Raw genomic sequence first — 27,829 nt, forward strand, 5'->3', positions numbered from 1 at the left:
GTTCTTAGCCTACCTTTCAGACAATTCTCATTAAAGTGGTTGTAAAGGTATTTTTCATTAAAATAATGAACATGTTATACTCATCTGTTCTGGGGCCCCCTACTGGCAATTCTGGCTCCTCCTCTTCTGCTATGGAGGCAGAAGTGCAGGCTCGATCCTGTGTGCATCCCGCCCCCTGCTCACAGGATTTGACTGACAGCAGCAGGAGCCAATGGCCAAGCTTGTGAGAGGAGAGAAGACTGGCAGACCGGCAGAGCGCTGGATTAATACAGGACTAAGTATCTGGAAATACTAAGTAACAGGAAATGCAAAAAGGTAAAAATGTTTTGCCTTCAGAACCACTTTAAACTTGCACTTGAAAATCAATTTGGAAAAATCATTTATTTAGGAACAAAAAATGAATTTTGCTCTTTCCGACACTTAAGGGTCCATTCACACCAGATGCCATGGGACTGCGCTGAGCGGTTATTCCAACGCAGTTCCACCGCATGACAAGTCAAAATGCTTTGTTTATTGTGTGCCTGATTCACACAACCGCATTGTATGAGCATGCACTACTTTTTTATTTTTCAGCGCAGCGCGAGGCATTGCCTCGCACCACATGGCAGCTAATTGAACTTGATGAAATGCGGTGGAACCCCCTCAATGTGTGAGAAAGGGGACTAATTTATTAAATGCAAATGAACATAAATGTATGATAGAAAAACAAAGCAATGAAAAAATAATCCAAAGAAACCAAGTTCACTCATATTTATATGAGTATTTTATAAATAATGAAATAATGACTCTGCGTGTAACCTTGAACCAACCTGGTTAAGCAACTGCACACATATGAACAATGTAATAATGATACAGAAAAAAAACTGATAATAATCAGCAAAACTAAAAAAAAAAATGTTTTTTAAATGCTCATTCACTTGATATATTGTAATAGTGTGGGGATCCCCTTCCCACTAATAATACTCTTATTGGGAGGAATACGTTGGTTACATAAAGTCTGTCAAAAATCAAAACAAACACGCAAAGCAAGTGTCCAGTGAATGTAAAAATCTTCAATGTGTGGCTACTTCAAAAACCACCATGCGATCCTCCACCTTTCTATATACAGTGGGGCAAAAAAGTATTTAGTCAGCCACCAATTGTGCAAGTTCTCCCACTTAAAAAGATGAGAGGCCTGTAATTGGCATCATAGGTAGACCTCAACTATGAGAGACAAAATGAGAAAAAAAATCCAGACAATCACATTGGCTGATTTGGAAAGAATTTATTTGCAAATTATGGTGGCAAATAAGTATTTGGTCAATATCAAAAGTTCATCTCAATACTTTGTTATATATCCTTTGTTGGCAATGACAGAGGTCAAACGTTTCCTGTAAGTCTTCACAAGGTTGGCACACACTGTTGCTGGTATGTTGGCCCATTCCTCCATGCAGATCTCCTCTAGAGCAGTAATGTTTTGGGGCTGTCGCTGGGCAACACGGACTTTCAACTCCCTCCAAAGGTTTTCTATGGGGTTGAGATCTGGAAACTGGCTAGGCCACTCCAGGACCTTGAAATGCTTCTTACGAAGCCACTCCTTCGTTGCCCGGGCGGTATGTTTGGGATCATTGTCATGTTGGAAGACCCAGCCACGTTTCATCTTCAATGTCCTTGCTGATGGAAGGAGGTTTGCACTCAAAATCTCACGATACATGGCCCCATTCATTCTGTCCTGTACATGGATCAGTCGTCCTGGTTCCTTTGCGGAGAAACAGCCCCAAAGCATGATGTTGCCACCCCCATGCTTCACAGTAGGTATGATGTTCTTTGGATGCAACTCAGCATTCTCTCTCCTCCAAACACGACGAGTTGTGTTTCTACCAAACAGTTCTATTTTGGTTTCATCTGACCATATGACATTCTCCCAATCCTCTTCCGGATCATCCAAATGCTCTCTAGCAAACTTCAGACGGGCCCGGACATGTACTGGCTTAAGCAGGGGGATACGTCTAGCACTGCAGGATCTGAGTCCCTGGTGGCGTAGTGTGTTACTGATGGTACCCTTTGTTACGTTGGTCCCAGCTCTCTGCAGGTCATTCACTAGGTCCCCCAGTGTGGTCCTGGGATTTTTGCTCACCGTTCTTGTGATCATTTTGACCCCACGGGGTGAGATCTTGCGTGGAGCCCCAGATCAAGGGAGATTATCAGTGGTCTTGTATGTCTTCCATTTTCTAATTATTGCTCCCACAGTTGATTTGTTCACACCAAGCTGCTTGCCTATTGCAGATTCAGTCTTCCCAGCCTGGTGCAGGTCTACAATTTTGTTTCTGGTGTCCTTCGACAGCTCTTTGGTCTTCACCATAGTGGAGTTTGGAGTGTGACTGTTTGAGATTGTGGACAGGTGTCTTTTATACTGATAACAAGTTCAAACAGGTGCCATTGATACAGGTAATGAGTGCAGGACAGAGGAGCCTCTTAAAGAAGAAGGTACAGGTCTGTGAGAGCCAGACATCTTGCTTGTTTGTAGGTGACCAAATACTTATTTTCCACCATAATTTGCAAATAAATTCTTTCCAAATCAGCCAATGTGATTGTCTGGATTTTTTTTCTCATTTTGTCTCTCATAGTTGAGGTCTACCTATGATGCCAATTACAGGCCTCTCTCATCTTTGTAAGTGGGAGAACTTGCACAATTGGTGGCTGACTAAATATTTTTTTGCCCCACTGTATGCTCTCGCCTTCCTTTGAGACCTATTCACATTTCCCAATGCGCCATCCCCTTACAGGGGTCTAATCCTGTGGCAAGACTTTCTCCAGATCCTCACAGAACTCCTCTGCATTATGTGTGGTAATGATGGAATCACTCTTTTTTCAGTATTTATGTTTGACTGAAAAAGGGTTAAAAACAAGCCACCATTGAGCAATTACCATTAAAGAGTTACAAATTTTATTAGAAGATTAAAACCGCTCACATTCAGTAGTGCACTAAATTCTGTGCACATAGATTTACAGCATGTCAGTGTTTTTGATTTTGCTGAATATTTTCAGTTTTTTTCTGTATCCTTATTGCTCTGTTCATTTGTGTGCAGGTGCTTAACCAGGTTGGTTGCATGGTTACATGTAGGAGGTGTCATTATTCCATTATTTATATGTGAAGTTGGTTTCTTTGGATAATTTTTTCTGTGTTTTTTGTTTTGCTATCATACGTCATATTTATGTTCACTTGCATTAAATAATTGGTCCCCCTTCTCACACATTGAGGGGTTCCACCACTATTGCTAACAGTGTAGGTAAGACTACATTTATTTAGACACATTTTTCATCTAGGTATGGGAACACACAACCAGGCTCAGCTGCATGCCTTTCATTTATTTTCATTACATATATACAGTAGCTGGTGACAGCCACTTATCAGTAACTATAATTAGTACAACCTCATGATAAAGCAGCTGATCAAAAGTGAGAGGATGGTAGATATGTTGTCTTTTGGCAACCAAGTTCTAGCTGTCAGCTTTCTAGGTCATATTAAAAAATGTAGGGGTGTGATTGGTTTTTGGTGTAATTGTCATCTTGTGGGTCTCCTACAGTTCTACCCATGAAAAGAAGAGCAGAACCAATCTGGTGGTAAAGCAGGGCAGATTCTACCTGAAGCACAATACACTGTCAGAAGATATTCCCATTGCCATTATTTTCAAGGTTAGTAATATGCATTGTGGGGCACAAAAAAGCATTTGTTGGGCCCACCAAAATAAAGGATTACATTGGCATGCCTGCTTCCTTTGGGGCGTGAACGCATTTTTTTACTTTCTTATCATTGAATCTGATTGAATTTAGTGATTCAAAGTCTCTAAATTTGGTTTTCTTGTCATTCGCAACTAGTTTCTTCTGTAAGACGAGTGCAGTATGAGAGTATGAAAAGAGATGGTCTGATTTTGCTGTGGAGAACCATAATAATTTACTTTTAATCATAAATATTTTTATACCAGGCATGACTGGTCTGTTGTGGAGTTATTGGACATGACATGTCACTGTTTGCATCTCCTTTCCCAGCAGCTCACGAATCGCGCTTTGCTTGCTTTCCTGATCTGATGCATTATTCTATTTTGCCACTAGAGGGCGCTATATTCACATTTCTCTTTAATTAAAGTGGAAGGCAATGCATTTGGCATATACATCCTATATAGTGGGCCTGTTCGTAAAGCTTAGCCCCCTTTTACATTTGAGTAGCAGAAGTGTGGCCCTTGAAGAAAAGACAAATTGGGCTGAAATGCTTGCATAATAGTTGTGCTGAGCTTTCTGCTTCTTTTGGTTTCCCTGAGTTTTCATAACTTCTCTAAGCAGACTGTAATGGTTAAAGGCTAACGTTACCTTTATAATTACCAAGTTTTGCAGGAAGAAATGTGCACTTTTTCTCCACAGGAGCCTTCACAGCATTGCACACACGATCAATGGATCGTGGGTGCATTGTCAGGCTCCGGCAAACTCTTCCACCAGCTCCCTGCCTGTATCTCTGTACAGGCTTTCAGTTGCTGAGCTGGTGGAAGTGTCATTGGACTATGAGAACAGTGATCCCTGCACATTGGCAGTGAACAAAATTCCTTCTGAAAGTTACAACTCTGGCAACTTGCAGCTTCCACAGGGCTATGGATTCTGCTTCCAACACTGGGTGGAGCAGCAGAGGAGAGAAGAAAAAGTTTGTGCATAAAAGCAAACCTATTGCTTTGGCCTGAATGGTCAGAGTGATGATTTGCTTTAAGTTTAGCTGTTTAAAAGTGAAATATTAGCACAGCATTTTAATGGGACAAAGCAGTCAATGAAGCAATGTACCTTTTTTAGTATAAAATTCATCAATCAGAAGCTACAGATCACTTTTGTACATGTGAAAGTGCCTGCACACTCTATTCACAAGTGTCTGTCAGTGCTGTGACATCTTCAAAGGTATATTCATCCACCCCCTCCATTCCTAATTCTGATAACTAGATCACATTAAACGTGTTCATCAGGGGGCCACTTCTAGGAAGAGGAAGAACTGCCTGGTGATAGCTTGCATCTCTGCTAATATGGTGGCTGTTGCACAAACAGAAGCCCTGTTAATAGAATGATAATTTGGGCCTGACTGAAGGGCAGCTTCAGAATGCCTACTGTAAGTGCTATATTGTTCTCTGCTGACCTGTTTTACACTGGATAAGGTTGCCAAAGTCTAGGTCCATTTTACCTTTTAGTCTCCCATGAAGAATAAAACTTAATCCTTACCTTTCCTAACCAATAAATTGAAATAACCAAACATTCAATCTTCCTTTAAAAATAAAAAGCAGCTCTCACTTTACACCCCACCTTCCCTTTCAGTGTTATTTTTCACATATTCATTGCTTTGTGATCCAGCGTTTTGTCATCTTCTGGAGGGTTTAATGAGGCCCAGTGTTGCTCAACCCCCTGCCTGCATTCAGTACCCTCCAAATGAGGAAAGAGAACCCATGACTCCATGGAACTGGACTGAAGACATCTGGCAGAAGGCATGTATAAAGAGTGAAGGGAAAAAAAAAAAAAAAATGAAAGTGGGGTGCCCCAAGGCTGGTGGTGGAATGAAAAGAGAGGGGAGGGATAGAGTTGGAGTTGAGCTATAATACATAAACTTTTACATAATCACGCTGAACCTAATCTATCCTGGACCTGGCCACATGAAAAATGTTATATCTGTCATCTCTGCTACATCCTATCGATTAAGGGGATATTTTGCATAAAGTGAAATGGATAAAAGCTTCTATTTCATAATTAGAACAGATTTTTTTTTTCTGCATCAGAATGTTCTTATGAGATGCAGAAGCAAAAGAATGGCTAGACAAGTTTTCATTATTTCTCAATTCAGACACGCATGCCTTCTTAAGTAAAGGAATGAAATGTACAGTAACATGCAGCATCCAATCAGATGACTGTTTACTGTGGAAAAAGGTAATTTCTGTTGTATAGGTTACTCTGTTTACAGTACCTCATTGGTTAAGCATTTTTTTAAACCCCTTATTTAGTTGAATGCACCAAAATACAATAATATGACATAGCAAAGAAATCTGGTGTAAGACCATCGTAAACTGTCTTCAAGAAAAAAAAAACTTAACAGGGTCTTTTAACATTGCCAATATTCAACAGCCAATACAGAGGAGGCTTGTGTGTTACAGAAGGCCATCAACAGGAAATTTTCATGATAAGAAGATATGTAGATGGTGTAAATATACGTCTATGCTGTGTATAACCGTAGACATGGAAACAGTTGGTCATACCCTTGTCATCCACACAATCCAAACCGCATTTAAAAAAAAAAAAATCAGGGTGAGTGACAAAACCAGGTGTCCAGATGGGAGGGAGGCAAGGATGGATAGAGAAGAGGGAAAAAATGGGAGGTGGGAAAGGGGTCAAAGGTTATGGAGGAAGAGGTGACCGGAGTGCACAGCATGGTTGACGGTGCAGAAAGGCAGTGTCCAAAAAGTGGAGTAACCACAGAGCAGCAGTAAGTATTCATCTGAAAAACTACACAAGTCCCAACAGAGCCAGCCTGTGTTTATGCTCTTCTACTTTGTCTCTGAGGGCTGCAATCAGAAGTTTCGTGTTTGGATGTCAAACCATTGAGACACCGTGGGAGGAGATTGTTTCCTCATGCAGGGGATGCAGGCCCTAGTGGTATTCAATAAGTGTTTTAGGAGCGAATTCTAGCAATATCTCTTTCTAGACATCGGAGTTAAGTTGAGCAGCACCACAGCAGAGTTGTCAAAGAGAGAAAAATCTGTAAGTTTATGAACAATCTGGAAATCTTATTGCCCAAAAGGGTGCGTATTAGGGCATTCCCAGAATATGTGGATTGACGATTTGGCACCCAGGCCATCATGCTAACCTTGTGGGCTGTGTTGGGGAAACAAGCCAAGATTTGAAGGACTCCTATACCAAAGCCTCAGGAATTTAAATGCAGTTTCTGGTATTTGCTACATAACGAAGATTTGTAAACTAAAAGAGAGTATGCAGTTCTTTTTATTGAAAATGTATGTTGTCCCATTCCCCCTTATGCAAGTATGAGAGGGGGTCTTGCTGAAAAGTTGTATCAAGCAGGATATGATAGGAAGAGGAAATCTATTTATGTATGGGCCCTTCGCTAAGGCAGAGATCTTCAAACTGGGTTCGTTTTCTGCGGAAGCCCTTGTAGTCCGGAAGAGAATGTAGAAAGTAGGAGAGCTGTAACAGATTTCCTCTACCCAAGGTGGAGGTGGTAAGGTAGCTGAAAACATCAGAAGGGTGGGCCTAGCTCCAGAGGGCATAAGAAAGAGGTGGCCCTAACTAAGCCTGAGTCTGGGTGGAGCTGAAAGACTTTGTCCGTACACCCCGGGGCAGAGTCTGGATGTCCAATAATGGGTGTCAATGGGGAAGGAAAGGCTGGTGTAGCTGCTAGTTTATGATTATTTACCAAGTTCAAGCAATGTTTGGTCTATTAAAGGATGAGATTAGTGGATATTGGAGCGTTGGACACCTGTCCAGGGAAGACGACTAAGGGGAATGGAATTGTGTCCTATTATAGGGAAGCACAAAGCTTTTAGGGGGAGTGCTTGGATCAATCGATCATTCCAGTCATGTATATGGCAGTATCGTATAGGGCAGGATCTGGGAAGCCAACACCGCCTCCAAGTTTGGGATGCTGTAGAAGTGCTCTTCTGAGGCTAGATGATTTTCTTTGCCAAACGTACCTGATAAATGCTGCTCTGATTGCTTGGAAAAACAATTGTAGTATTTTAATGGGTAGGGCCCATAGAAGATTGGAGACGTGGCATGATGTTCATCTTAAGCACGATGCAGCTTCCAAACCAGGAGATCACTAAGAACTGCCACTTCTCCAGGTCAGCTGCTGTAGTTCACAGCAAAGGCTGAAAGTTAGTGGAGTTTTAGGTAAAAAAAAAAAACCAGTCAGGGTGTTTAATCCAGAAATGACATGCTTTGTGTCTTGTGTGTTTAAAGCTACTAACCTACCTGTCTGCCCTTATACAATGAGCTGCACAAGCGCAGCTCACCATATGAAGTCAGCAATGTTGAATCTGACTGAACTCCCAAGCATGCACAGGAGTGATGTCATCTCCACCCGGCCAGTGAAAGTGGCTATTGTTCAAGACCTGAAAGGTGTTCACCCAAAAATGTAAGCAGGTGGGCGGGGAGCTTCAGAATGCCCCACCAATGGAACCAAGGTGAGTATAGTTCCGCTTTAAGTTGGAAGATGAGTTGGAGGTTGGAAGCGATTTTAGTGCCCAAGTATCGAATTAGCTTGTGAGGCCCATCGAAAGAGTAATGCCCCGTACACACGACCAGAAAATCGGATGACAAAAATCTCTTTTGGGGGGATTGTATCTTAATCTGATCATTAGTACACCGCTTTCAGTGTGAAATTTTTTCTTGTATGGGAACAGCGCAAACAATTTTAATTTTAATCAGTTTAGTACTTGTCTGAAAAAAATCAAAAGACCAAGACCACGCATGCTCAGAGATGAAAGAATGCATTACAATACATCACTTCTGAAGTTGTATTCTGTCATGTGAAAATTTTTGTAGCTTTAGTAACCTCTTCATTTTCGATATGAGACTAGCATGCAACAAAAAGCGAATGATAAGTCATCCAATTATCTGATCGCGTGTACTAGGCATTAGTTACTACTGAGGTTAGCGTGACATTGAGTGCTTCTGATTTCTGCAAGTTTACTTTAAAGTTGGACAGCACTTTGCAGGCACATAGTTCAGATAATAAAACAGGCTATTGAATCTGAGACGTAAAAAAGCAGCTTCTCGCAGTGCGCAGTGAATAAGAATTTAAATGTTGTTTTACAGAGACCAAAGCTGCTTTGGAATAATGTGGCCAATAGAGCTGGGAAAGAGTAAAGAGTATTGTAAATCTAGCATATGATGTACAAACCTTTGTTCTGGGTTCAGAAGTATGCTGGCATGTGTACGATTGTTAGGCAGAGTTAGCTGTATTCTGCACTATACTGTACGTGCTCCCTTCACTTCAGGACCACATACTACAGTAATCTGTTCTAGATCTCTTGTGACTGTTTTAATGCCATTGGTACAGACTGCAGGCTCAGCTCTTCGTCTGCTGGAAATGTTCTTAAATTGGACTCGTGGCATCATTTTTTTTTGCTGGAAAAGGAAATGTTCTCTACAGGTCATATTTCTATTTAGTATTTTTAAACAATTGTGGATTTCTGCTGATTTCAAGTCACCCATTTTAACCACTTGCCCTCCAGAGGATTTACCCCCCCCCCCCCCCCTTCCTGACCAGGCCATTTTTTGCGATACGGAGCTGCGTTACTTTAACTGCGCGGCCATGCAACGCTGCGCCCAAATTAAATTTATGTCCTTTTGTTCCCACAGATAAAGCTTTGTTTGGCGGTATTGATCGCCTCTGCAGTTTATTTTTTGCGCTATAAATAAAAAAAAAAGTGACAATTTTGAAAAAAAAACAATATTTTTGACTTTTTGCTATAAAACATATCCAGTAAAAAAAAATTAAAAATCAAATTTCGTCAAACTTAGGCCAAAATATATTCTGCGACATGTCTGTGCTAAAAATCCAATACATGTAAATTAATTGGTTTAACTGAAAGTTATGCAAATGGGGGTGTGTGTGTGTATATGTGTGTATGTATGTGTATATATATAATATATACTGGAAATTTTTTTTTTATACTAGTAATGGCAGTGATCAGCAATTTATAGTGGGACTGCAGCAGGCATTCTGACACTGGGGGGAACTGACTGTCACTGACATCCCCAGTGACACCAATACAGTGATCAGTGCTAATAAAAAGCACTGACACTGTACTAATGACACTAGGCAGGAAGGGGTTAACATCTGGGGCGATCAAAGGGTTAACTGTGTGCTGTTTTACTATGTAAGCATGTTGCTTTGTATTGCTCTGCTATGCAGAGCAATGCAAAGCAGCATGATGGTGCTAACGGGAGAGATCTGTGTTATTTACATACAGACCTTTCCCCTGTTAGTGTTCCTTGGCAATCGCCGGATGCTGGCAGGAAATCTCCGGCCGGGACCCTGTGATCGACAGCTGTAGCCACCAATAGCAGCGTGGGTAGGGCTGCGCTCGTGCCCGCCCCTACCCGGAAATGCTAAATCACGTATATTTCTGTGATTTTGTGCTGCCCTGTAGCAATAGTTCTGCTATAGGGCGGTTGGGAAGTGGTTAAAGTCAAATATTGTATTTTTTTGGTTTTTATAAGATTTAAAATGAAATGCGCATGGATATTTGATGTATTTTAAAGCTGAAAAAAAAAATACTAACCTGAAAACCCCAAATACTGAATCCAAGGTCATGTGAAGCACCAAGTCCCGAGTCTGCTTTCTTTCCAACTGTTTCTTCAGGTTCCCATGTTGCTGTCTGGAGATATAGCCACTAGCTATTAGTTGTCTGTCAAGATCCTGAAGGCTCCATTTGTGTCAGGATATTACAAAGGGGAGCAAGGAAGTGGATACAGACTGCAGTGGTTTATCAGTGGCTGCCACTGCTGCAGGAGGGGCTTTAGTGGATCACATGATGGTGGACTTGGATAGATAAGCAGTTTTGGAGGGATTTTTGCCTACCCGCCCCAAAAAAGTCTTCACGTAAGTCAAATCAACACCTGAAGAGGGGGGGATGCTGCATTATAAAGTGGAGCATCAGCTCCATAAAGACAAAGAATTATACAGATGGACAAGCACAGTTGCTTCACATGCAGTGATGTCTTGCAGCGGCTCTCAGCGCTGTATGTACTGTATATAGCCTCTGCTACTTACAGTATACAGCACTGTGTGTTCTGGCAGTGGATTGGGAACTTCCCATCCCACACAGAACAAAAGTGCTGCTCAGCCAGTTGTACGAAGGTTTGCATTTTCTGAATGAATACAAAGCTTTCCCTGATTAGCTGAAGCAGAGACCTGACTCGGTTACATACAACACATAGAATGCTGAGAGCTGCTGAATCTTTGAGTGAAATAAATAGTTTGCATGTACCAGCTTGGTCCAATAAACTATTTAACCACCTCCCGTCCGGCCGTCGTATATAAACAGCCGGATGGTGGCCGTTATAAATGGCCTCCTGCTTGTGCGCGCTCCCTGGGAGCGCGCAGCACCACGATCCTGTGCCTGCTGTGTCCTCCGGACACAGTGGAACACCGATCGTCGGACGGGACCTCTGTGCGAGGTCCCGATCATGTGATCACTGATTGGCCAATCAGTGATCATATGCAGAGTAGTAAGCAAGATGTCACTTCTGACATCATTGCTTACTACGTGTGAAATCTGTGAATGATCACAGATGTCACATGGTACAAGGCTATTCACAACAGCCTTGTACCATGTGACAAGCTATGACCAATCACAGCTCACACATTATTTCTCAATGGCTGCAAGAATGCAGCCAGAGAGGAGCAATGATTGCTTTTACAGCCTTTATGGGTGTAAAAGCAATCAGTGTAAAAAAAAAAAAAATCTTCATCACCCCCCACAAGTAGTTCAGTGTCACCATGGTGACACTGTACTGCTAGGGTGACAGTATGTTAAAATACAAATAAATATAAAAATGTAAAAAAAAAAAACTAATTTGGGTTATTTTTTTTTTACTAAAAAGATAATTGAATATATTTTGGCCAAGATTTATGAAAAAAGATTATTTATTTGCAAAACTTTATAAGAAAAACACTTTTTTTCTAACTTTTTCATTGATATGAAAAAAATAATCCCAGTGGTGAATAAATACCACCAAAATAAAGTTTTATCTGTCTCCAAAAAATGCTAAAAAATTCATATGGTTACAGTGATGCATGACCGCGTAATTGTCATTCAAAGTGTGATAGCGCTGAAAGCTGAAAATTGGCCTGGGCTGGAAGGGGGTGAAAGTGTCTGGACTTGAAGTGGTTAAACTTCACAAAAAGCTGGAGATCAGCTTTAAATAACTTTCAAGCAAGACTATCCCATGAGGCAGGAAAGGAGAACACAAGTAAATAACAGTACACAGCTCTTCCCCTTAGAGTTTAGTCTGTGCCATTATGACAACTTAGGGTGAAGAGAGTTGCTTCTGTGTTTTACATTGCCTATTCCTACAGGCTTTCTTTATGTGATAAACAACAAAAAGTCTATAGTCGGTGTGTTTGGGAATAGTCCTCCTTGCAGGTAAATCGCAGATTACTGACAAATTTACCTAGAGTTGGATTGGTAAGCTGCAGCAATGACTTGATTAAAAGCATGGGAGCACGGGTTATGTTTATTACAGTATATGCATCTTGAGGATTCATTTTCAGTTTTGACTGTAGTATACCTTTAAAGAAAAAAAAATCACCGGCTTGAAAAGCTCTTGTGTGAACTTTCCCATAGGTCTGGTCTCGAGGGAGGGTTGAATCGCAGAACTCTCTTGTCTGGCCATAGTACACCCTTAATATAATATATTTGCTGCAATGGTGTTTGGGGTTTTTAGATGAACTTCTTTCCACCTAGAGAACACCATTAATGACATACCTTTTGAGCCAAAACAAAATCTCATTGGCTGTTTGTTGAGCTGTGCATGATATCCCAAGATGTAAAATATGCCAAGGTGTTTTTTGAACACTGCAGCTTGGAAAAAAAAAAACACTTTACATGATCATTACAGTGTAAGCACCTTTCCAACAACAAGCAAAATCCCAAATTGAGCAAATATGTCATCCAGATTTTTGTGTTTTCCCTCTATTTTTTATTGCCAAGCGTATGTTTTCACATGCCTGAAGGTTTAACCTCCAGCATTGAAACGGCTTTAATGGTTCAGGCTAGCCCATTATGCTCTGTGCTTTTCCAGATGTCTCAGTTTTTACATATGTGAGTGTGATCAGAGCCGCAAGTCATTCCAGTGGAGGGCTCAATATTGATGTAAACAAATAGCGCAATGAACACATTATTATTATTATACAGTATTTTTATAGCGCCAACGGTTTGCTCAGCGCTGTACACTACAATGGGAGACAGTACACAAGACAGTACAGTAACAAAATTCGATACACGAGGGGTTCGAGGGCCCTGCTCCTTGGAGCTTACAATCTAGGAGGGAGGGGATAGTGGTACAGGAGGAGATAGCTGTGGGGGATGGAGTGGTAGGAAATCGGCAATTAGCTAAGGGCGGGGTAGGCTTCCCTGAAGAGATGGGTCTTCAGGGTGCGTCTAAAGGAGAGGAGGGTAGGTGATAGTCTGATGGATTGGGGTAGTGAGTTCCAGAGGATGGGGGAAGCCCTGGAGAAGTCCTGGAGGCGGGCATGGGAGGAGGAGACCAGGGAATTGTAGAGTAGGAGGTCTTATGAGGAGCGGAGAGTACGTTTAGGGGTTGTATTTGGATATCAGGTCAGTGATGTAGTTTGGGGCAGTGTTATGAACAGCTTTGTACGGCAAAGTTAGAATTTTGAATTTGTTCCGTTGGGCAATCGGAAGCCAATGATGGTACTGAGATGTGGTGGAAGAAAGAAAAGATTTTGATGCCTCTCACAAGCAGGAAGATCGCTTTCTTCATATTTACAGGACAGCAAATGTGGCTGCTTTGACCAAGGTAGCTTTGTTCAGACTCTAGCCAGATTAGAAATTTAAAGCCCAGTTGATGTTTCCTTCTTCTTCTTTTTTTTTGGGACTGTATATTTAGGATTTTTACCTCCTTTTCACTTGGAAATGTCTGGAAATAACAATTACTACAACTAGTACTATTATTATTACTTGAAATGTTTCTTCCCCTTCGACTCCAGTGTTCTTTGCTGTGATAGCTACAGAACAGCCACATCCTCATCGCAGGTGTCTTCACATAAACTTGTACTGCTGAGCAAGAGAAGTTGTGGGTCTGATCAGGTCAAAGTGTGCCCCTGACAGTATGGTCAAACGCTGGTGCCTATTGGACTGCTCAGTCATACCGTTTATAGCTGACGTTCAGCTTTTAATTCTGTAACTGATGTACTCCACTAGTTTATTGCATTTTATTTTGTTGGTAATCTGCAGGCTTCTTGCTGTCATTCACACAAGAACTATAATGTATCAATGTGTAGTAACTAAGATCAATGAAGTTGATGCTTCACAGCTACAAACTTGGATCAGACCTGCTTTGCGGTTTTTTCATTTTATTTGTTATACTTTAATCCAAGGGGAATGAACAGGTTGGGTGGGCACAGTCCTACTGTACTGGGGTCCCCAGCTCACATCGTACTAATGGCTCTGGTGTTTTACTCCAACTTATTCACCCTTCCCAAACATAAAGGGGCACCTCATGTTGCATTTATATGTCCTTGTTTGAGTTTAGAAATTCCATATAGAATCCATCAAGTCTGTCATTGCCTCCCTTTACAAGAAAGACTTGCTAGCTTCGGTGGACATCACTGACCAAAAGGAAACTTCCCACTGTTTTTGGATGATGTTTGGGCTATGAGAGTCTATCTCTCAGCCTCTCAGCTTTTGCAATCCCCTATACACTTCTCATTTTTGGAGTCTTAGATGAGCCCCATGAGGGTTCTCCAGCTTCTCGTCTCATCATTCTTAGGTGGCCCAGATAGGCCATCATTCAAGGTTATGATCTGAGGAATCCTTCTCCACCCTTTGCTGTCAAGGTGCATTTTACTCAATCTGTAAGTGTTTCATGGGTTTTTCGACATCTAGAAACCGTTTCTCAGAAATGCAAAGCTGCCACATGTTCTCTGTTTTAATAGGTGGATGGGGCATCTGATATCAGCTTTGGGTATGAAGTCTTTCAGGTGGCTTTTTTGAGCTGAAGCCAGTTCCCAGTTTTCTATTTTCTTGGGCCTGTTGGTGTTTGCTGTTTTGCCCACTCCTCAGCAGGACAGCTTTTGGACATACCAAAGGTGAAAGTTAGCCTTTGCCCTTTAGTGGACAATAAAGAATCAAGGATTTTTGTACTCTCCATAAAATACTCCATTGAGGGAAGTCCATAAAAGTCCATTGAGGGACACAGGTCCTATCATTTTGTGTTTTATAATCAGTACTGCTTCACTACAAAAACATAAGGCATGTTGGTAATAGGAGGACTGATCCTGGGACAGGGTATCTAGTATCCAATTTTCTCAGAGTACCTTATTCTTTAATTTTACCTTCCATTCATCCTTTTTGTTCTTCATATAGGCCATGGGGGTTGAGAGCGACCAAGAAATCGTCCAGATGATCGGAACTGAGGAACATGTAATGGCAGCTTTTGCCCCCAGCCTGGAAGAATGCCAAAAAGCTCAGATCTTCACCCAGATGCAGGTGTGTCTATTATATTTTAAATGATCATTAAAACTTCCAGATTGTTTTTTTTTTTTTTTTTGGGAATACTATACAGTAATCATGGCATGCACCCAAGTTCTTTTGTGCCTGAAAAATAAATAAAAGAAATATTCAATACATAACTGAGCTGTTGGAATAAAGCCTACAATTCAAATGTGGCTCTGGTGAGACGGAATCCCAATTACAGTGCTTTCTTGTAGTGCTTAGCACGAAATAAAGTTTTATTGATTTTGATTTTTGTTTTCTCTTTTGAAGTGACGCAGTTGGCTGGAGACAGAACTGCCCAGGTGGTTTTAGTTACTGTAACATACTAAATCCTTTGTTTTTGCCCTATCAGTGTTGGGTCAATCCTGCTTGTTGGGTTTTAGTGCTATACAGGACAGCTGCTAGTTGTACAAGGGAGGAAGATGGATTTATTAACCTGGCCATGTGCATTTCCCCCACAAAGAAAAACCTTGAAATAATATTCATGTATATACATACACAGCATACACTCCCAGCATATCATGTACGTACTTTTCCTTAATTCCCTTGCCACTTCATTTAATACAAAATTTAAATGGAAATACCTGATATGTTTGGTTATGGAGGGGCACGTGACCCACTCCATGTGACAGTGCTGGGCACTATCACACAGAGTCCAGGTGAGCCACCAATAAAGACTATAAGGAGCTATGCACGGTATGGTTCACCATTTTCACTGTCAGACAATGCTGGAGTGCATATATTTAGACAAAAAATGACTGAAAGAAATGCTGGAGGAGATCTGTAACACTGAAATGCAGAATGAAGAGTTTAAAAACGGTATTTTCAAAGGCCTGATTCTCACCTGTGCGAGTGATTGTGGGTGTGGCAATGTGTGACAATTACCAACCACCCACAGTGACATTGCTCTGCTTTGTAGAGATGGGCAGGGCTGCCATCATTTCTTAATTGCACCCCCACGCATCTCAACCTGCAGCGGGTTTGCAGGTCTGGGAACCTCAGGAAAAATTGGCTGTGTGTGGCTGTGGCTGCATTTTGAAAAAGGTGCATGCTTTTTTTTTTTTTTTTTTTCTGTGGGAACTCTAGGCACAGCAGCTTATTCAAATGAATGAGCTGCCATGCACACGCAGGTGCGAACCAGGCCTAAAAGAGGAAAAATGGCAGTTAGACACCCATTGCTTTAACAAACTGTTGTCCAGTTACAGTTTATATCTGCTATACAATTTGAGTACTTTGATTAGCAGTGTTGTAAAATTGCCCCTCACATCAAACTCTGGGGACTAAATGGAGTTGTTTTAGAATTTCTGTTTCCTTGCATTAACAGGGTTTTTTTCTCTTTTTTTTTTTTTTTTTCTGTTCCAGGCTTTAAAATACATTGGTAATAAGGTTAGAAGACAGAGAATGTGGGGAGGAGGAGGGCCCAAAAAGACCAGAGTGGATGAAGCCCGGGAACTTCTTGCATCCACTATCCTGACTCATGTGCCCGTAAGTGACCTACATCCAACAGTGGTTGGGATGGGAGTGGAATTCTCTTGTTTTACTGCACGGAGTACCCCTGCTCAGGGTAAACTGGACTATGAAAACTTACAACAGAGGTGACTTTCTCAGTTTTGTTTTGGCTAGTAGGAGGAGGCAGTATTAATTTTTTTTTTTTTAAAAGGATAAGTTCACCTTTGGAAACATTTTACATGTTCCACTGTGAAAACGGGTGAAACATGTAACATATTCCCATAGCTGCCACCCACCCCCCTCCCTCTGATAGTACTATCTGTAAAATTTGAAAACATTGCGGTTGTGCTAGGCTCCACCCACACGGCCACCATTCATTCATGGACTTCTGTGAATGAATGAACTGCAAGTCCCAACAGCCTTAGCAGCTGTCGGCTTGTAGTATTCAAAGCGCTGTGGAGCGCCATGGTAGTTCATTGAAGCTTCCTGTGAGAACATCTGCTTGCTGGTACATCCCATACGGCAAACAGATATTCTGACAGGTCTGCAGGAGACCTGCATGGTATCAGTTATCTACTTATTGCTGGTGCAATGCTTTCCAGGCTTCTGTAGACAAAAATAATAAATGCACATATTTTTTACCTGCAAAAAAAAATGTGCATTTATTATTTTTGTCTAAAAGGTGAAGTTATCCTTTAACATGTCCTTTAGGGAGTACTGTCCAGAAATTATATTGTACTTTTTATATGTGAAATCTAATGATTTGACATGACAACTGGGCTTTTCTATACTTTAGTGATATTTACTTGCTGCATGCTTGCGCTAATCCTGCTCCCCCTTCCGGCGTTATGCTCCATGACAAACAGTATATTAAGCATGGGACAACTTCTTAGCTTCTCTGGCACAAATGCAAGTTCTGGAGCTTAAACTGATATGTCTCTACAGGTATCTAGTCATGAGTGTAACCTAGAACAAGTATTCACATAAAAAAATCATCATGCTTGTTTTGGATTAGCAACTCCAAAAGGCATATTTATAAAGTAGTGAATCTGATATTCACTGCAGATGAATCCTCCATGCACATGCATTTTAGCAGACTGTGATTGATTACCACTTGTGAATGTTTGGTGAAAGTCACATTCACGGCTTTTTTTTAATATGCCAACATGAGGTTGAACAGCTTTATTTTTATGAAGAGTTCAGTATTAGCAGTCTACATGTTTCTCATGGCAAGTTTCCTTTTAAAATTTATACCTTCACACAGGGCTGTGGAGTCAGTTGTGGAGTCGGAGGAAATTTTGGGTACCTGGAGTCGGAGTCGGCAAACAATGCTCTGACTCCGATTAAATTTAGATTGGAATTAAAAAAAAAAGCAAGTTTAAATGTCCAAATTCACAAAAAGTTATAATTAATGACTTCTCTACTGTAAGAATAAAGACCAATGCATGCAGTGCCTCACGTAACCGCAAAACGAACACGTTAAGTGACCGTGAAGAAGCATGCTTTTCATGTGCTTCACTGTATGGCACGCAACGCATGGACTGGTAGAGTTCCTGTTCCTGATGTTTATGCCTGCTGCTACTATCCAGCCACTTGATTGATTAATAAAAAAAAATTTATAAAACTTTGTTGTTTTCATTGTGTTTGTCTTTTGCTTAAACTGTTCAATACAGTAGACTGTTGGCTTCCCAGCCAGTAGTCCTGTGGTAATGACATGTATGTTGCCTTTCTTTCCTTCAAGGAATGTATAAAATACATTCGCATATTAATACATATTAATTTCAAATGCCGCTTTATGCATTGACTAACCACCTCAGAGCTGGTCTATCAAGACAGTATGGTCACCTGCTGATTTGGCACCATCTACAGGCAGCTTTAACTATTCAGTAGGACACAGAAGTTGAATCCAACCATTTTACTTCAGCTTATTGCAGTACAGAGGATGTTTTTCCAGTCTTTTAAAGTGTAAGAAGACAGTCACTTTCCTGAGCCCTGTCGCAGTGAATAATAACAATGACTGATGGAGAATAGAATAAATGGGGATGGTCTAGCTAGGACTAAACTAGCACTAAACAGGAGGGGAGGACAGAGGAGGTTACCAAAATCACATTAATAAACAAGATGTAGTGGTTCAAAACTGCCACTAGATGTTAGCCTGCTACAGAAAAATGATCACTTCATGCAGTTTAACACAAGACAAATAATACATGAAAGTGGGGAAGAATGGTGTCTTTAACCGCTTCCCCCTGGCCATCAACCTATTCAAAGAGCAGTGACACGAGTGGCTCCAGGGACAGACATGAAAATAGACATTGTTCACCAGTTGTGCATTGGTTAGTTGTTTTAATAAGCTAAACAATTTGTGTTTGACAGCGGTTTCTGCAGTTGTGCCAGAAGGAATTTCTGGAATTTTGGCAGTTTCTTTACAAGAAACTCTTTAGGTTTCATTCACACGGCTGTAAAAATGTTACTGATGTTATTACACTTGTTTTCTAGGAGAAAAGGGCCAGCATAATGATCAGCAAAATCTATGCATTCAGATGCGATAAATGCTTAAAGACGCATATGGGTGCATAATTTTGTTTTTATGATACTTTATTTTTCCCCTTTGTTTGGACTTAATTACAAATGTGTATACATTAGTTTATACGTGTAAGCACGTAAAGCACATGTTCTTAGATGCAGATCTTTGGATTCTGTGTTGCGGATCTGAATGCAGTGCATGTTTAAACACCTGTGTGAATGGCTTCATTGAAAAAAATTGCAGCTGCGTTCAGCAGATCCATAATTAAAACACACGTGTGTTGTGTGTTTTTTTTTTGTTTTCATTTTTATTTATTTTTTTTGACCATGTGAACAAGGCCTTAATGTAATGCGTATCACGAGATCAGTATTTGATTCCTTTGACAATTTACATACTCATTGTATTGTCCATTTCAGAAGATAGAACAGTGTGAACAAATGACAGTTATCTAAATAAATTATTATATAGAACTGTGTATTTTTATTCATGTATATCTTAACATTTGTTATTTTGGAAACGCCATTGTGGCAGCATGAGGTACCTGACTATAAATTGCTCTGGGTAATATGGATTCATTTATTCTGTTCTTTTTTTTTTTTTTTTCTTAGGTGAAAGAGTTCAATTTTCGAGCAAAATGCATCTACACGGCAGTGATGGTTCGCAGAGTGATTTTGGCCCAAGGGGAAAATAAAGTGGATGATCGAGATTATTATGGAAATAAGAGATTGGAGCTTGCAGGACAGGTAGGTCTTTTAAAGGCACTTTGACTTCAAGCGTATACTTTGTTCCAAAGTGTTCACAAAAATGGCTGACTGTGGGCCTATTTTTTTTTTTTTTGGTTATCTTGATAAGTTTTTTGTTCTTTACCCCTAGCCTTACAACAATCACAATAGATGAAGCTGGTTTTCAGCCATCCCCTCCCCCCTTCCCTGCTAAGCATACAGAGAGGGCCTGAAGCGATCTTTCAACAGGGACAACAGAGCATGCTCCAATAGTGACCATACTGGGCCTAAAAAAACTAGTGCTTGGGACCATTTATTACAGTACTGGAGGCGTCCGTGTGTAAGAGTCTACCATTGCATCAATGTCAACTAATTTTCTTTTTGGTTACATTTTTAAAGTCCAACAGTGTCTTTGCAGAAACCCCCCCTCAGCCTCGGAGGAACCCCATCACCGTTTACACACAAAAATAAAATCTATGTTTTGAGCAGTGTCGTTAACAGTTCCTCTTCGTCCTCTTCCTTTGATAGTTGGCAGATCCTAAAAGCTTTAGAGCAGAGGTGTCCAACCTTTTGATGTTCCTAGGCGATGTTGGAAAGAGAGGAATGGTCTTGGGCCACACATAAAACACACTAGCAATAAGGACAGCTGATGAGCAGAAAAAGTCGGGCAGATCACTTAAAACTAGTGTGATATGTGACACCATTTTTGATAAACTGGATTCAATGAATGTAGTAGCAATTGTCAATGAATTCTCAAGGTGCTCACCAGATATTTTGGTTCTAATTTTTCCCTTCATGTGCTTCATCCTTGAAAATAGTTGCTCAAAAATATAGGTGCTGTCGAAAATTGACTACATGAAAAAGGTGTGATTGTGAAAAGTAGGATATTTTTTTTTGAGAAGATAAAACTTATAAATGTCCAAAAAAGAGACACTGTCAAATTTTTCTTTGGTTAAATGTAAATGCATTTTTAACAAAAATTTTTTTTTTAAAAACCCGATATTTTTAAGAAAGTTTTTTTGATTTTTTTTGTTGGGCCATATTCATGCGACCTCCTGCTGTAGAGCATGGCACCATGTAATGACATGGCGCTAATCTGCAGCATGTTCTCATGAGCTGAGGGCAGGGGGATGAGCCTTGATGCCCTGGGCTCACAGGAAGGCAGTTGACGATGGGTGTCATTCGACCTGGAGGAGGAGCGGTACTACATATTAATGAACCAGTAAGCCTGCGGATAATATCACTACACAGGAGTGTTGATATGCTGTTTTATTTTTCAAAGCTGTGAGGAATCTTTCTGTATGCTCATTTCTTTGGTGAAACTTTAAAGATTTCTTTGACTTCTTCTATCTGGCAGATTCTATACAACCGGACTCATATTTTGGAACAGGACATATCTTCAGTAAAGTGTAAGGAAGCATAGGGGTGGGATTTCTGGGGTGGGAAGGCATCTCCTATATTTTTTAATTTTCACAATCCTTATATGCCTTTTTGGGGGTCATATTTTGGCCTTTTTTCGATTTTACTTGGACCTCACTTTTTCCTATTTTTCTTTTCTGTACAGTTTACTATACTAGATTTTTGTCGAAGTTGACAGTTTTTTTTCATCATTGTGCTGCTGAAGTCTTCACTGGCAGTAATATGCATCTTTTCCCTTCCAAAATAAAAATCCACACAAAACAAAAGACTTACATTTTTCACAATGGGATCAGATCTGTGGAAAACACAGTCCAGGCAACAATGCGAACATAAGACGCTATTGTGCAGGAAAAGAAAAGGCCGAAAACAAAATAATGTGGTTTTGCTGCTAATTTCACACCTCATGGGAGCAACAAGGATGAAATGGGTTCCAGCTTTAGATAGCAGATGTGAATATGCAGCCAAGCAATATGATTATTATTTTTTTTTCTTCGGCAGCGATTTAGTCTCTTTGTCACCAGAGGATTGGGGTAGGCCTCAAGCCAGCAGTCGAAGTGTTAGCAAAACCCGCCGATTGGAGACTTAATCTTTTCACCCTACCGTCTCCCTCTTCCTCGCCCGTTCATTATTTGCAAAGCATTACCCTCAGTCTCTTTTGTTTCGCCATATTTTTTTCTACCTAATACAGCTTGCTTTGTGCGGAGGAGATACGACGCAGGCTCCGAAATCCAGCACCCTGCGCGGCGAGGGATTTCTACCTTGTGACAAAAGAATCCTGCCTTGACTTCATAGATTGCCTAATCCCAGCTGTTGTGATAATGTAATTAAGGCGGCCTAATGTCTTTAATTTTGCAATTGGTTTGTGTGAAAAGGAGAATTTGGCACTCTAAAAAGCTTTAGTGCTAAATAGCAATCTCAGGGCACCTAATTAGAATTCTCTGACATTAAGCTAATTGGTGAAACTGTTGCAGGGATTTAAATTCTTTCATATTTTTTTTTATCCTCCCTCCTGCTTCTGTTATTGCTGTCTTGTAAACTGTAAAGTCTAGTCTATTAAGGTTGTTGGTTAACCCATGCTGCACTAGAAAGATGTAGCCAAACTCCAGGCAGATTACCAAACAAAAACACTCATTTACACAGGCGTGTGTTTAACAAGTCATTTAGTTTATTTTTAAAAGCAATCAGTGTTAGTACTTACATTTGATTTAGTATCAGCCTATTGCAGTCTCCTATACTGCAGAGCTTAGACTGGGACTAGGAGCGATCACAAGGAGCCATTCAGGTGTGCTGTATCCTTTTATGCTAACTAAGAGCATGCTGATAGGAGGAGAGAGCATAGTGACAAAAATGTCCTTGTCAGTCTGCTGCATCTTTTTTTTACTGTTCAATCTGAGGTTATGGGCAGGAACAAGACCCTAGTTGTTTTGTTTAACTGTAACAGAGAAAAATCACATCTCAAGGATGGTAAATCCCATTAATGGACAGAAATACAAATGGCAGGTAATAAAGCTCCCATATATGTATTTTAGCTGCATATTTAGTTGTTTTCCTGGAGTTCAGATTTAAAGTGGTTGTAACGGCTAAGGATTTTTTTTTTTACCTTAATGCATGCTTTGCATTAAGTTAAAAAAAAAACCTTACAAGGTTAGCTTACCTCCAGCCCAGAAATAATAAATACTTACCTGAGCATCACTGTTCTCTTTCCCGACTGGTGATAGAGGCAGCAGCATTAACTATTGGCTCCTGCTGCTATCAATATAATCCAGTGAGGAGAGGGTGAGAAGCAGGGCCAAGCTGTGCTATGTGTGTTTTAAAGACCCACAAAGCCTGGCTCGGGAGATTAGTTACTCTCCAGCCCCCCCTAAATAAGTACTTACCGAAGCCCGATCTTGATCCAATGTTGTGCCAGAGAGCAGCATCACTGCTCTCTCTCGCTGCTGGTCATAAAGGCTGCTCTCATTCAAATCCAGTGAGGAGGGAGTGGGGAGTATTGCTAAGCTGAGCTATGTGTATCTATAGACACACAACCCGGCTCTGGAGCAAGTCTGCATGTCTGCCCCCATTGCAAGCCCATGCTATGGGGGCAGGCACTGAAGAGGAGGAATGGACAGTGCCAGTGGGGAACCCGCAAAGAGGAGGTTTGAGGTCGATCTGTTCAATACTATTGCTTAGAGCAGGTGAGTATAACTTGTTACTAAAGGTTAACTTTTTTAATAAAATAACAAACATACCCGTAAAAGTTTGCATAGCTGTTTTAAATAAATATATCCCTTTCCACATTTAGGGCAATGCTCCTCCTTAACCATTTGCCTACAGGGCACTTATACCTCCTTCCTGCCCAGGCCAATTATCAGCTTTCATTGCTGTCGCACTTTGAATGATAATTGTGTGGTCATGCAACACTGTACCCATATGAAATTTTTATCTTTTTTTTTTATACAGATAGAGCTTTATTTTGGTGGTATTTAAGCACCTCCTCGGTTTTTTATTTTTTGCTAAACAAACCAAAAGCTGAAAATTAAAAAAAAAAACATTTTTTTTTAGTTTGTTATAAAATTTTGTAAATAAGTGATTTTTCTCCTTCACTGATGTGCGCTAATGAGGCTGCAGTGGTGGGCACTTGTAGGTGGCACTGATGGGCATTGACAGGAATCACTGATGGGCATTAACAGGAATCACTGATAGGCACTGAAAGGCAGCACTCATGGCACTGATAGGCGGCACTGAGGCCGCTTATTAGGGCACTGATAGGTGGCACTGAGGCCGCTTAGATGGGCATTGATGTGCAGTGGTAGGCACTGATATGTGACACTGATGTGGCATTGATGGGCACTGGCAGGTGGCATTGATGGGCACTGGCAGGCGGCACTGATGGGGCTGCACTGATCATCAGGGCACACTGATGATCAGTGCCCCGATGATCAGTGTACTTGTCCCCTCTGAGTAATGCTGATTACCGGCTCTCCTCTCCTCTCGAGCGGTCAGTGTGATAACCGGCATTTCCTTATTTACATGCGATCAACTGTGATTGGACACAGCTGATCACATGACAGAGCCGACGTCTTCGGCTCTTTCTGTTGATCTGTGATCCGCTGTGTCCCAGGAACACAGCGCACCACTGATCGCCGGGCTGCGTGCCCCCGGGGAGGCGCACGCGTGGTTAGAGTGGGAGGACGTCATATGACGTCCTCCCAGAACGAGAGAACCGCCTTGCGCCCGTCATTTCATTATATGGCGGGCGGGAGGCGGTTAAAGGCCTTGGTGTACCCAGTACCCCTAGATAATGGTGTGGCATGTCACCTTTTATTGCTTAGCATTGAGAAGTCAATAATGAGGCCTGAGCAGTATCATATTCGTGCAGGAGGATTTCATTAGCCAAATATATGCTTTTACACAGTCTGACATTGAGCTGAGAAGAAAAGTAAAACTGTTCCGAAGTGCACAAGCAGCCAGTTAAAATGGCATAAAAAAGTTTAAGTGGTAAAGAAGCCTACCACGCAGTCATGTTGCTCCCTTTTTAAAATAGTTTTAATTAATAGTTTAGAGTGTTTCTTTCATCTAATACCGGGAGGAATATGTTAAGGGCCAGACCTGCAGCTATTTTAGGACACTACACCAGGCATCCTTTACCCTGAAAACTGAAAGAGTTGGAAGAAAAATTAGACGAACAGTGCCTACAGCCATTCAGCTGCAGCCACTGTTTGGATATTCTGTAAGCTATGAGTGTTGGCTTTCAGAATACAGTAGTTGGCAGAGGAGATTCCTCCATCCATGTTGTTTAGCGTGGAAATGGTTTGCTTTGTTTCCCCTAAAGTTATATTGATGTGAAATTAATAGAGACTGCCGTTTACTAAACTATACTGAAAAGCTAGTTGCCTGGTTGTTCTGATGCTTTGACTTCTTCAATGGTGTCTGAATTTGCTCACCCAGAACAAAATAAAGAGGTAAGTAGTTATGACACTCATTTTCAGTGTACTATTTGAAATGCTGCTTTATGCATTGACATACCTCCAAAGACCTAGTCTGTCTGGACAGTATGGTCACCTGCTGACTTGACACCATCCACAGGCCGCTACAGAAGTTGAATCCAATGCAGTCTTACTTCAGCTAATTACAGTACAGGGGATGTTTTTTAGTCTTTGGAAGTGTGAGAAGACAATTACTTTTCTGAGCCTTGTCTCCACGAATAACTAACACTGCATGAGGGAACATGGAAGAAATAGGTAGTGTCTAAAAATCACACCATAAACAAATGGAGCAGTAGTTGAAGTGTATGTATTATACGTTAGCCAATGTCATGCATAACTCATATGAACAGTGATATGCAACGGGGTATGCAACAGAAATGGGAAACCTCTGACAGATTTTATATCAGGGACAACAGAGGATGTATTGAATGCCCCTTGATCCCACCAACACGAGCATCTAGTAGCGCTGCTGCTTCCATTTTTGTCAGATCATTTTTATTTAGGTGTTTTTAGGTTTGTTTGTTTGTTTTTTTTTTTCCTGCACATGAACCAAATAAAAGTAGAACTAAATGCGAAACTTTTTCCTGACGCCAACATGGCAGCACACATGATATAGCTCCGCCCCTATATCCACCTACAGGACCTGTGTATATCTATAAAAGTCTGACTGAAAGCATCTTCCCCCATTCTCCTTTTTGTCCTCATGATCTACACCCCCCTCCGTCCAGGATAGTGCGGCTGATTCGGCGCACAGATGATGAAGCCCATTTTGGGATCCATGGGTGTCTTCTATGGTAAAACTCTGTTACTTTTGGTGGTTCAGACGCAAGACCGTGATCTTGCAATAAGTCCTTACCTGCCAACTGAGTCGTTGTCTGTCTGGGTTCAGCCTCTCCCAGGCGCAGTCCTGCATCTTAGGTAGCTAAATGCACCAACAAGGTGGGGAGCCCCTTCTGGTGATCTTTTGGGACTGAGGAGTTCTCTAACCAGAGATGTCAGAACATCATGTGCTGCACCTGAGCTGATGTTTGCTGCCGGCCATGCTGCGTGTGTTTCTGTGCACACCTGAGCAGAATCATGGTGCTGGAGTTAGTGCTGCCTTTTTCTTTTCTTCCACAGGTTAGTGCTTTCCCTTTTTCCCTTCCTTCCTTGCCTCTACCTTCATTAGATTTTGTCATTTTTCCTTTGTGATTTGAGGGGTTTTCTTTTGTCAGCAGTTTTTTGCTTTCACCTGTGACCAGCGTGCATACATGATCTGGTCTGGGGTTTGTGGCTGTTTCCAGTCTCATGGCTGGCTATGGCATCCACACATACACTGTGCAGACGGTCTCTTGTGGCGACCATCTTTGTTAAGGAATGTCCAGGCTCACGCATGTGCAAGGTGGGTTTGCACTGGAAACCTCTTCTGATTTTCCTTGCTTATGCTGCAGATGAATGAGTGGGGGGAGGGAGATGATTCAGGCACATGTCAATGATCTGTTTGCTTCTTTCTCTGAGTCTTACATTTTACTTTCTGCGTAGTGCTGACATCCTGGCTCCAACATGAGCCTTCTGCCATATAACCAAGACCTGCATGTGCTCGGGTAGAGACCGTCAGTGGAGTAAGTAAGAAGAGGAGAAAAAGTGCCTTTCCATGAGTGTGGCCTTCATCTTCTGATACAACCTAGCCCACTCTTGCTGTTGCTTAAGGTCAAGCTAAAATAGCGTTGCCATGGCATGACGAGTCCAAAGGCTCTCCCAGCCCCACAGGTCTCACCCAGGATGGGAAGTTCCCAGTAAGTGTTGGCTTCCCTGAGCTCTAAAAGTGACAAACGGTAAAAAACGCTGAACCTACGGTGTGGACCTAATACCAGACTAACATGTCTGATATTGCTGCTGAAACCTCTCTAAGGACAAAGGAGGCTGGGAGCCAGCAAATCATGGTCCTTCATGAACAAATAGTTAATGATCCTCTGAGTTCTCCATCCACTTATGCCAGCAGACTCCGGGCACAATGTCAAGGATGCAGCCCTGCACAGGAATGCAGGGCACCACAGTTAGTCCTCCTTACCAAGGAGGCCCCAAGCCCATCATAGCCATCTTTATTCCTGGCTCTGGAGGCACCTTTATCCAAGCCATTCACTTTTGCCTTGCATTTGGCTTTACCAGAGGTAGAAGAAGGTCAATCATCTTCCTTGAAAAGGCTAAGCTGGGTTCAAGTGTCTCTATCAAAGTCAGAACATACTTCACGTTTTCAAGGCACAGCCTTCCATTAACCCTGATGAATGGAAGGATGAAGAGTTGAAGGATTAGGGCCATCTTCTTTCAGTGGTAAATCCTGCAGGGTTTCAGGAACGATGCCAACAAATGCCATTTACTCCAAAGTCTGGAACAGGTTCACAGTCTTTGCAGTTGAGCAGGATTTTGATCCTAGCAACCCGGTTGTTGCCCAGTTGCTATAGTTTCCTCACACAGATCTGGATTTGGGGCTCAGCCTAGTTCTGTAAG

At 41.4% G+C, this 27,829-nt stretch overlaps 1 protein-coding gene across 1 annotated transcript in view; it reads left to right on the forward strand.

Annotated features, from left to right (window-relative positions):
- POLR3B (RNA polymerase III subunit B) overlaps positions 1-27,829 on the forward strand; it is a 139,361-nt gene that overhangs the window by 18,771 nt on the left and 92,761 nt on the right. The window contains exons 9-12 of the mRNA XM_089671194.1: positions 3,567-3,675; positions 15,132-15,254; positions 16,623-16,745; positions 19,842-19,976. Coding sequence (XP_089527320.1) covers positions 3,567-3,675; positions 15,132-15,254; positions 16,623-16,745; positions 19,842-19,976 — 490 coding nt within the window. The remainder of the gene's footprint in view (positions 1-3,566; positions 3,676-15,131; positions 15,255-16,622; positions 16,746-19,841; positions 19,977-27,829) is intronic.

The sequence above is a fragment of the Staurois parvus genome, unplaced genomic scaffold (assembly GCF_062004578.1).
Source record: "Staurois parvus isolate SC_StPar_1 unplaced genomic scaffold, SC_StPar_1.0 ptg000101l, whole genome shotgun sequence".
NCBI lineage: Eukaryota > Metazoa > Chordata > Amphibia > Anura > Ranidae > Staurois > Staurois parvus.